Source organism: Cannabis sativa, chromosome 1 (genome assembly GCF_029168945.1).
Source record: "Cannabis sativa cultivar Pink pepper isolate KNU-18-1 chromosome 1, ASM2916894v1, whole genome shotgun sequence".
In the NCBI taxonomy this organism is placed as follows: domain Eukaryota; kingdom Viridiplantae; phylum Streptophyta; class Magnoliopsida; order Rosales; family Cannabaceae; genus Cannabis; species Cannabis sativa.
In genome coordinates, this window is record NC_083601.1 from 5,114,219 (window position 1) to 5,126,133 (window position 11,915).

At 29.6% G+C, this 11,915-nt stretch overlaps 1 protein-coding gene across 4 annotated transcripts; it reads left to right on the top strand.

The window, feature by feature from the left end:
* The first annotated feature begins 844 nt into the window (after window positions 1-844).
* LOC133039889 (protein EXPORTIN 1B-like) lies at window positions 845-1,932 on the top strand. Of its 4 annotated transcripts, none has more exons than XM_061118966.1 (4): window positions 845-1,071; window positions 1,178-1,364; window positions 1,453-1,570; window positions 1,652-1,932. In XM_061118966.1, the coding sequence occupies exons 2-4, from the start codon at window positions 1,237-1,239 to the stop codon at window positions 1,781-1,783; spliced, it is 378 nt and encodes a 125-aa protein (XP_060974949.1). In that variant the 5' UTR covers window positions 845-1,071; window positions 1,178-1,236; the 3' UTR covers window positions 1,784-1,932. The 4 variants fall into 4 exon arrangements, 3 of the variants coding, with proteins under 3 accessions (XP_060974949.1, XP_060974951.1, XP_060974946.1); XM_061118968.1 differs by having other exon boundaries at window positions 1,212-1,364; XR_009688843.1 differs by lacking the exon at window positions 845-1,071 and having other exon boundaries at window positions 1,079-1,364; window positions 1,449-1,570.
* Window positions 1,933-11,915: the final 9,983 nt, after the last annotated feature.

The window sequence follows — 11,915 nt, forward strand, 5'->3', positions numbered from 1 at the left end:
ATCACAGTATTTTAAAAAATAACTTTTAATTTTTTCAAAAACTTTATCAAATGGGCCTTATTCTTTTAGAATTCTTTAAGTTAATGTTTTATTGTTATTAATTTTTTTTTTTCATTTTTGGGTGTAATAAATAATAAATCTCATATTTCAATAAATACTTTTTTTTCAAAAATAAAAAATCTGAAATAATTACATAATTAAATGCTTGTTTTATTTTTTTGAAAGGAATTAAATACATGTTTTAATATATATATATATATTTAGATTATTATTTTTGGAAAATTTAGTTTAAAATTTAAAAGCATAACAGATTAATTTTAATACTTAGTATGATTTAGTTATGTTTTTAATAATTAGTGCAATGCAGAATAAAATACATAATATACATTCCTAATAATACACATACATACTAAGAAGCGCGTGACTTTTAGTGTTTACCATATATATACTCTTCTTTTACATGAGACTTTACAATATATACTTGTAAAGAATACTAGCCACATCATAAAAAATAGGAATATTAGCGGCTAAACCACCTGAATTTTACGATTTGTAATAGTTAACCACAAAAATTGAAATTTTGGCGGCATAACTATCTAAACCCTAGTTCTGTTTTGCTATGTACCCCTTCGTCCAAAAATCACAGTTAAGTGCCACGGTAGACTGTCCACTTGTACACGTGACAAATTTTTATTGGTCCACATAATTTTATTATTTTAAATATTAGAAAATTAATTAAATTTTAAAAATAATTTATTTTTAAAAAGAAAAATAATTTCAAAAATAAAAAAATTCTATTTTTTTCTTTTTCTTTTTCTTTTTTCTTTTTTCTTTCTTTTTTTTCTGTAACCCTCGACAACTCCTTCTCTTCTTCTTCCTTTCTTCTTTTCTTCAGTAACCCTTACTGTAATTTTCCCTCTCTTTGCATCTCACCCTCCACGATTCCCTCTCTCTTCTCGACTCCTATTGCCTGCATCGATCTCCACCAATCTTCTCTCTTCGTTTCACTCATCTCTCTCCCCTTCTTGGCAATCGGCATCTCCCAGCTTCGACCTCTCCATTTTCTCGGCGGTATGAATCTCTATTTTTCTTAATGGCTCTAATTGAAGTTGTGCCAAGTGATAATATTGCTGGGTAATTTACAATAATATTTCAAAATTTAAAAATTTTGTGTTAGGAAAATGTGAAGGTTTATGGGAATTTGGGTATAGGACTATTTAGAGTGCTGACTGGAAGATGGAAGGGGCTACAATGGAATTTTATTTAGAAGAAGAAAGTGATGATGGGAAATACAGTAAAGATTCTGAGGATGATGATGAACAATATTGCTATGCTTCTGTATTAGTGTCCAAATTACAGCCTAGGTAAACATTAATCATTATAGTTTATATAATTAATTAAAAAATAACCAAGTTGAATCAGTTTTATTTATTTGTTAATGGTTTTAGGAAGGTTTTATCAAAGGGTCGTTAGATTTGTGAATGAATTGTTTGAATCAAGAAATGATATCTCAAAATTTAAGGACCATATTCGAGACGTTCTCGTACAATCTAAAGAGTTTTCTGACCAGGTAAACTAAATTACAGAGTACACTACAGTGTGCCATTGTTACATCCCGTGTAAATTTGATTGTGCTTAACTTTCTTTACAGGACAACAAAGATCTTTACGTCGAGGAGGCAGCCGCTCAGAGAGAAAGAGAGCAGCAAAGAATGCTTTCTATTCCAGGCCTTATCACCCCCAACGATCCAAGACGAGATGTTGGACTCATAATTAGTGGGTAGCCAAACTAGTTATTAATTGAGGAGCCTAATTTGTGTAATGAGGCAGAGTTGCTGCTGTGGTAAGGTGGTGGTGAGCCTTAGATTCATATTTCATTCTCTCAAAAATCTTTTGGATATGAAGAACCAACAAATGGCGATTTTTTTTCTCCCTTGTTTGTTTTCGGTGGTGGTAAGATGAGAGAGAGAAAGAGAGCCTGGGAGGGATCTGTAGATTAAGAAGAATAAAGAAGAAAAAACAGAAAAAAAAATTAATTTTTTTTAAATTAAAAAAAAAAAGAAAAAATATTTTAAATTTTTTTTTGATTTTTTATTTTTTTTTTAAATATTTGTAATTATTTTTTAAAGCTAATATTACGTGGACCACTAAAAATTTACCGCGTGCACAAGTGTGTACACGTGGACAGTCCACCGTAACACTTAACTGTGATTTTTGGACGGAGAGGTACAGAGCAAAACGGAACCAGGGTTTAGATAGTTATGCCACCAAAATTTCAATTTTTGTGGTTAACTGTTACAAACTATAAAGTTCAGGTGGTTTAGCCGCCAATATCACTAAAAGATATGATGATATGGTAAAAGCACGAAACATACACATGGAATAATCCCGAAAGGATTAAAGTGTTGGAAATATTTTACCAGGATCTAGATTTACTACCAAGTATGTTTCATTAACACCCTAATATGAATTCTAAAAACAATGAAATAAACACATAAGAGTTTAAGAAAACCTTACATTGGGTGCAGCGAAATATAATGACTCCTTCCATTCAGATCTCTGCCCTTGATTCCTTTCTGTAGCAGAGCATAATCAAGATCTGAATCTGGATCTCTTTCTCTCCTTCTTTTGATGCTGATTCTCCATAGTCTTACACACTATGATTGCGATACCACTTGATGTGTGTGGGCACTACTCTATCACTCAAGGATTTCGAAATTCAAGAGAAGAAAAGAAAAGAAGAGAGTGGGGGCTCAAGAATTCTCTCTTAAAAGAATAAGATGCAATTGTGTGTAATTTCATGAAGCCATTACTTTCTATTTATAGAATACCACCTAGGTTTAGGTTAGAATTGTATGTCATTAAAATAATAGAAAAATAAAATGGTAAAACTTGCATAGGTGGCTGGCCATAGAAGGAAATTGGGCCTCACTTTGCAACTTTCCTATTTTGTTATTTTTCAATTCCATTTTCTCAAAAATGCTAATTTCTCAATTTAACAATTTAAATACAAATTCTAATTATTTAATAACTAAAAATTAATTATTAAATAATATTGTCATTTAATATATATTTATTAATTATACATATAATGTCTCTTAATTAATAAATAAACCTAGAATCTCTTTTCCTTACAATTTCGCCATTGCTCAGTGAAAATTCATAAAGTAGACATAGTCTAACTTTAGAATTATAATTGATTAATTAAAATCAATTAACTGAGTCATACAAGCAGTATGGTCTCAACTAGTATGGGGACCATGGGTCTATATAACCGAGCTTCCAATAAGTCGAACTGAATTTACCAAGTAAATTTCCTAACTTATTAATTCCTTATTGAATCCACACTTAGAACTTGGAATTGCACTCTCAGTCATATAGAACGCTCTATATGTTCAACGATATAGATACGACATTAGTTATCCATTGTTATAATCCTAATTTGATCAATGACCCTCTAATAGATGATCTACATTGAATAGGCACTAAGTTGCCGTTACACCTTCAATGTATTTTATCCTTAAAACACTTAGCTCTATATAAATGATATTTCAGCGAAGTAAAATGAGAACTCCACCATTTATCTCTGTTTAGCCAAGCTCGAAGGATATCATCGTTTCACTTCTAAATTCCTATAGAAGTTATAGACTCCATATTTATGTTAGCGCTCCCACTCAATTATACTATCATGTTCCCAAAATTTACGTATCACCCTGACCCAAAAGTAGGCTTAACTAACAAATCAAAGAACATGTATAATACTCTTAAGATCGAACTTAACTATATCAGGATTAAGATCATTTGATTTAGGATCAACAGGTGATATTGAATTGAATAGATATTACAGTAAATTTTAATATATCTAATCAAAGTTCAATATATCGGTCCCTTTCCGATGTATACTCCATACATCCGATACTGGTAAACTTTGCCAATGCCCTGGAAAGGACATACCACTTATCTAATGTGTAAGAATACCAATCGCTGATGATACCGTGTCAGTCTAAATCCAGTGAACTGACAAATCAGGGAATAAACTTTCGAACATATAATTAAGATTATATTCCACTGTAATGATAACACTATAATCATTAACAAATTCATATGTTCTGGACTTATATAGAATTCATACATTATATATATAATCATGAAATAAATCATGTGAACCATGCAACATAAAATGTTATTTCTGATCTTTATTAATAAGTAAATCTGATTATATTGAAATGAGTTTTATTTAGGGCACAAAACCCGACATAAAGTACATACAGAACCAGACAAAAGAGGCCAAGGACCATGATCAAAAGCAACACCAGCAGCTTTCACGGCCAAGTCAATGTCTTCCTTGTCTCCTTCTGCAACCCTTGCTATTATTACATCTCCACTTGTAGGATCTATTTGTTGGGTTTTGTGCCCTAAATAAAACTCATTTCAACATAATCAGATTTACTAATTAATAAATATCAGAAACTGCATTTCATGATTGTTTAATGTATAAATTCTATTAAGTCCAGAATATATATAAATATGTGTATATTGGTTCATGATTATAGTGTCGTCAGGACAGTGGAATATAATCATGATTATATGTTCAAAAGTTTAATTCTCTAATTTGTCAATTCACTGGATTTAGACTGGCATGATAATTAGCGATAGATATACTTACACCTTGGCTAAGTATTATGTCCTTTCCAGGGCATTGGCAAAGTTTACCAGTATCGGATGTATGGAGTATACATTGGAAGGGACTTATATTGATCTTAGATACGATATCATAAACTTACCGTTATATCTTTCTAAGTCAATATCAATGGTTGATCTTAGGTCTATGGATCTTAATCCTGACATGGTTAGGTTCGATCTCAAGAGTGTTATTTGTGTTCTTTGATTTGTTAGTTAAGCCTACCTTTTGGTCTGGGTGATACGTATATTTTAGGCACATAATAGTACAATTGAGTGGGAGCGCTAAACATAGATATGGAATATATAACTTCTATAAGTTTTAAGAAGTGAAACGATGATTTCCTTTGAGCTTGGCTGAATAGAGATAAATGATTGAGATCTCCTTTCAGTAATTATATTAGTTTACTGAAATATCATTTATAGGTAACCAAGTGTTTTAAAGATAAAATACATTGAATGGTAGAATGGTAAATTTATCCTATTCAGTGTAGATCATCTATAGAGGATCCTTGACTATTAGGATTGTAACAATGGATAATCATAACGTATCTATATCGTGGTACATATAGAGCGTTTTATATAACTGAGAGTGTATTCAATTCCAAGTTTTATAGTGGTTCAATGAGGAATTAATAAGTTGAGAATTTACTTGGTGAATTCTAAATCTACTTATTGAAAGTTCGGTTATATAGGTCCATGGTCCCCTGACTAGTTGAGATAATACTGATCGCAGACTCAGTCAATTGATTTTAATTAATCAATTATAATTCTAAAATTAGACTATGTCTTATTTATGAATTTTCACTAAGCAAGGGCTTAATTGTGAAGAAAAGAGATTTTGGGGTCAATTTATTAATTAAGAGACTTTGCACGGTCTAATTAACAAATTACATAAATGACAATTTTATTTATTTAGTAATTAATTATAATTATTAAATAAATAGTTTTGGTATTTATTGGATTGAATTGGAAAATATGGTATTATTGAAAAGAAGAATAAGTGGTTGAAATAAAGTGGCAAAATTGTAACTAGAAAGTGGTCCACTTATGTGTACTTAAGTTTATTTTGCCCAATATTTTATTATTTTTTAATCCATATAATTCAACCCTAAGCCCTAGTTGAAACACTATAAAAGAAACATGATATTCTCACTCATCCAATTAATGTCAACTTATTCAACCAAACCTAGATGAGAGAGTTCCTCCTATAGAGATTTCACCTCCTTCATTGTCACCATATTTGAAACCCTTAGTGATGAGTGACATGCCCACACATAGCAAGTCAAGTACTCAATCATAGTGAGTAAGACGGTGGTAACCAAACCCGAAGGAGAGAAAGAGATCCAGGTTTAGATCTTGATAATGCTCTGCTACAGAAAGGAATCAAGGGCTAGAGATCTTGAACGGAAGGAGTCATTATATTCCACTGCAATCAATGTAAGGTTTTCTCAAACCCTTATGAGTTTATTTCATTGTTTTAGAGAATTCATATTTAGGATCAACATACTTGTTAGTAAATCTAGATCCTGGTAAAATATTCCCAACACTATTGTTTCCAATGTTTTCCCTTTTATTATTTTTTCAAGCAAATAATAAGTGAATAGCCATTTTTGCTACATGAGGAGCTAACCCCTATTACAATGATTGAACCCAAAAATAGTAAGATTATTACAAAGAGTAAATAATATTAGGAATAACATGTTCAAACTCATTTGAAAGAGCAGTTCTATTTGTTAAAGTAGTACACAGTACACACCATAAAGCTTTTAGCAAAAAAAAAAAAAAAAACACACACACACACACACAATAAAGCAATAACAAGAGCTATGGTAGTGCTCCTTTGTGGCTCATTTGGGTAATTGTAGTGGTATAAATCTGTTCATTATCCTAAACACGCATGAAAGCTCAATGAGATAGTCGGACGGAATAACAAAGGAACATTGGCGGCTAAACCACTTGAACTTTATAGTTTATAACAGTTAAACCCTGGTTCCGTTTGTACAGTTTGTAACCACAAAAATCGAAATTTTGGCGACATAACTATCTAAACCCTGGTTCCGTTTTGCTCTGTACACCTTCGTCCAAAAATCACAGTTAAGTGCCACGGTGGACTATCCACGTGTACACACTTGTACACGGGGCAAATTTTTAGTGGTCCACGTAATATTAGTTTTGAAAAATAATTATAAATATTTATAAAAATTAAAAAATCTAGAAAAGAAAAATTAAAATATTTTTTTTTTTACTTTTTTTTCCTTTTTCTTTTTTTTTTTAAAAAAAAAAATTAGGGTTTTTTTTTTTTTATTTTCTTTTTTTTTTCTTTCTTTTATTTATCTTTCCTTTTTCTTTTCTTCTTCTTCTTCTTCACTAAAAAACTCTAGCCAACCCTTACGCCAGCGACACCCCTGACCCCCTTGTGCGGCGTCGAATCCGCCAACAGACCTCCTCCTCTCCCCAATCTCTCGACCCAAAACCCTGAGACCACAAACTCCAAAACCCAAAACCCCCAAGCCTCGAATTCCAAAACCCCGACCTCCTCCTCTCCCCAATCTCTCGACCAACCTCCGGCGACCACCACGAAGAGAGAGACAGATAGAGAGAGACAGAGACAGATTGAGAGAGAAGAGACGAGAAAAGAAGAAGACGAAGAAGAAAAGAAAAAGGAAAAGATCAGGAGAGAGAAAGAGATCGCCTCCGGCCTGGTGCTTTAGCTTCGGTGGTGAGACGAGAGAGAAAGAGGACCTGGGAGGGTTCTGTAGAAAAAGAAGAGGAAAGAAGAAAGAAGAAGAAGAAGAAAAAAAAAGAAAAAAAAATTAATTTAATAATTTTTTTAAATTAGAAAAGGTAAAAAAGAAAACAAATTTAAATTTGTTATAAATATTAATAATTATGTGGATGTCCAAATTTTTTTATTTAATACCATTAATTGTAATCAACATTCCTCTTTTTCTTAGTTTCCCTTTTTCTTAGTTTCTTAATATCTCACTCTTGTATTTGTATAAATAGGGGTTCACCCCATTGGAATAAACAACTCAGAAATTCTCATTCACTTTCTCTTTCTCTCTTCATCTTCTTCTTCTTTCTTCTCATCTACTGTATATTATTTTATATTATTTTATAACACGTTATCAGCACGAGTCTCTGTCCAAGCTTCAAGCATGAGTCTGCCCAAGTCCCAATGTAAGTATCTTATTAAAGTTCTTGAATTGTTTCAAAGTCAAAATACACTAAATATATATTTATATATATACTCCTCTGACTGAAACAATTTCAAGAATCATTTGATTTCTTTTTTCTTTTTTATCTATATATCTATATATTATGTATGTATGTATATGTTTTTATATATTTATTATTGATTTCATATATATATATATATTATGTTCTTATCATTCATAATATTTACAATATATGTGTGCCTATGATATGATAGAAAAAATCTATATAAATTATACATATATCCAGAAGATTATGTATCATCGATAAAATATTGCATATATCCTAAAGATTATGCATCATCGATAAAATATTGCATATATCCTGAAGATTATGCATCATCGATAAAATATTGCATATATCCCGAAGATTATGCCTCCTCGATAAAATATTGCATATATCCTGATGATTATGCGTCCTCAATAAAGTCTTGCATATATCCTGAAGATTATGCAAACATAATATTCATTATATAGTTGATGGATATATAATGAAAGAGATAAGTACATATTTATATATATGTTCTTGTATTCTTTGAGGACAATGAAAAGTAATCTAATATCGATATAGATTTTGACAAACATTTCCTGAAGTAAATGTTTTATATTTGTCAAAAAAATGATTGTATTTATGTGAATACAACTAAAGAATTATTAAAAATGATTATTATTGATGCAATTTTATAGTGGGTTTTGAATACCTAAACAGAATATTAAGAAAATTGCATTGAAACATCAAAGTATAAGAATAACAGTGAGAATGACTAATGTTATTTAAATACATGAGACATGAATTTATTGTTCATCATTCCCTGCAGAGAATGATACGAATTGAATTCAACTACTTTTAAAGATTGTTTGTATTAGTCATGTTACTATACATTGTTATTACTTGCAATGTTGGAAATTATTGCATGTGACATAAATTAAATATCAAATTTTTCATACATCTTGGAGATTATGCAAAAATTGTATTCATATATTCTTTGAAATATTGTTAAAGAAATTGCTGAGTAATTTCTTTTTATATATGAACAAGTAATAAATTTGTAAGAAATTTATAATAATTTTCTACTTGTTCAACGTCATTCCCCGAAGCGAATGTAATGATTTTAAATAATCAATGGCATTGTTTGCTACTCAAATATATCCAGAAGAAATTGGAAACAACCAAAAGATGAAATACCACACACAATCAAAGTGCATGAAATCTATATATCATGTGTGGGATTGAATAATAGTAGTCGCGTACCTGTAGTACGGACACACTTATAATCAAGATAAACGTATATTTGATTATTGAATAAGTGTGAATTGTACAAATTGATTGTACAGTTAGAATATTTAAATATCATTCCCTGAAAAGAATGAATAGACATAAAATTTTATTTCAAAGAATATAGATTTCGCATATATTGGTAATGCCAGAAGCAAATTAATATATGCATATTTTATTATTTCTTGAAATCAATAGTTTCAAACTATTGTTAGTACAGGATATGTATATATATAGTTACTATAAAATTCGGTTTGCATATTCCCAAAAGTGGATATATAATTTACTAATATTTGTTAGTGATCCAATATAATCAAAGTGATAAAGAATCACAAAATGATTATTTGAAAAGCTTCCTGAAGAAGTCTTACATACAATTGCTACTTGGAGTAGTAAAATATATTTGTATGTACCTAGATGTATAATTTTTATCTAGTTATGAAAGTAATAAGAAATAGCTTATTGTATGTACTGGTTGTACATTTAAATATATAATATATCAAGTCATGATAATTAGACTAATGAATAGTCTATTAATAAATTAGACGTCTTGTTAAAAAGATACTAGGAAAAATAAATGATATATTATGGTTATATCTATTTGACCATTACAATAACATGATGAAGTTGTCATGTATCTTTAAATTATACACATCATTAAATTGACGATAGTGATTCCTGAAGAAATATAAACTTTGATAAATATAATAGTGACTCCTGAAGAGTGTATATGTTTTGGAGAATAATTTAATTATATTATTCGCGTATATAAAAATGAAAATTTTTATGATTACTTAAATGTTGTATTGATTTTCCATTACTTTGTGAAAGTTTCATTGAAATACAAATTATAGTGAACCTGAAGTTCATGAATTGAGTTATTTTGACATCATCAATCATATGCAATAAATTGTCAAATGATTTGACTAAATTTTGTTGAAGAACCAGAAGATTCTTCTCATTATTAATTTATAAGACTCAAAAGAAGAATATGCATATGTTTGCACATAAAAAATATTTAAATTATATTTCTTTAACAATCTTGAGCCATTGTTAGATTTTTATTGCATAGTTTCTTATCGATATGATAAGATTTTATGATCATGCATTTACAAAATGTGTAAATTTATGTATTTCTTATTATACACGTGTGACTCATTCTTAGAAATGAATTAAGTTCATAAGTATTGAACTTGAACCTGAAGTTTATTGAACCTGAAGTTCAATGTCATACAGTATATATGGGTTTAAATAAATATTGACTCATTGTGATATATTGAAATCCCTACAGGTGTATTAATATTATTAGATATCACAATTTTTAAAAATTCTCTCGATCAGGGAGAGAGAAGCAGTTGGGATCGATGATAATTTTTGAAAAATGATCCTTGCACAAAGTATATAAGAACGATATAGTTCAAAATGATATATACCAACTGCAAATCAATATTATTCAAAGTTGAGTTAGAATGAGTTGTTAGTAAATGTTCATTTGATTTGCCCTGAAGTTGTTAAATCTAGAGGTACTCATGGATATACCTTAATGTTATAAAGTATTAAAATGATAACCGTGATGAAAACGGTACTTGAAGAGACTCCCTAGAGAAGTTAGACATAACACATTTGATCATAATTGAATCCCTGAAGTGATTTTATATAGGTACATATAAATTAAAGAGATCTCTGTAAGTTATGTCAATATGGGAGGAAATTATCATATAATTTTTGTCGACAATAAATATTGAATGTGTGCATATGCAATAAACTAACATGAGATAACAAGGATCATGGTATTAGATTTGTCGAGAATCATCGACATATATTTTGTTTTTGGCCAAAATATTATGACGCAGTCCAGGCAAGTTTACTCACATAAAGTGAAGTAAGACCTGTAGGGTGTGCAAATAAATATTTCTAATGAGAAATTTGCATATATGTATTTGTACATAATGAATTGTTGTACAAAGTTTGCATAGACATGAGATTGATTGAAGTAAGGCTTAAATATTGAGAAAATATAATCATGATTTGATTATAGCCTGGAATATATTTTATGAGGATTTATAAGCGTCACATAAATGTTGCAACAAAAGATTATATATTTGGAGCTCCTAATATAGTGAGAATTTGAAATAAGCCTTATCTAAAAATTCTAGAAGAATTTAATACATGTCTTAAGTGATATAAATTCTAAGTCACGTGCACTATATGACAAAGATCTTTGTATGAAATAAAGACATGTAAGTAAATTATTGTTTGAAAAATACGTATGATTGTCTATGCAGTATAAATACGTAAATTATACGTTGTGATAGACTCTTGAAGAGTTTTTGATTAATTGCAAAACAAACTTTTATTTCTTTTGTATATCGAGAAATATTAAATGTATAAAGTTTGTTCATTAGTATTGAAGTCCTGAAGTACTTCATATGTATTAAGAATTATAGATATATGATCATTTGATATGAAAATTAAGATCATACAACAAGATGGAACAAATATATGGTCTTGGAGTACTATCATTGTCACAAATGAAAATTTATATTATCATTAATGTGTTATGTTCATATCTACTTGAAATGTTAAATTTTAGTATGAACAACATTGTATATACACATGAATGATACAATTAGTTGGATAAATATTAATGTTCCACGAACCCCTCATCTATAATTTAGAAGTCCATACATACTTTGAAAGAGTTATAGAAAATATATGATCAAAGATTGTATATGGTGATAT

What these genes read in the sequence shown, in the direction of transcription:
- LOC133039889 (XM_061118966.1), top strand. Translation starts at nt 1,237, where the DNA reads ATGGAAGGGGCTACAATGGAATTTTATTTAGAAGAAGAAAGTGATGAT. An exon ending in GTGTCCAAATTACAGCCTAG is followed by an intron (nt 1,365 to 1,452) that starts GTAAACATTAAT and finishes GGTTTTAGGAAG; the next exon opens with GTTTTATCAAAGGGTCGTTA. An exon ending in CTAAAGAGTTTTCTGACCAG is followed by an intron (nt 1,571 to 1,651) that starts GTAAACTAAATT and finishes CTTTCTTTACAG; the next exon opens with GACAACAAAGATCTTTACGT.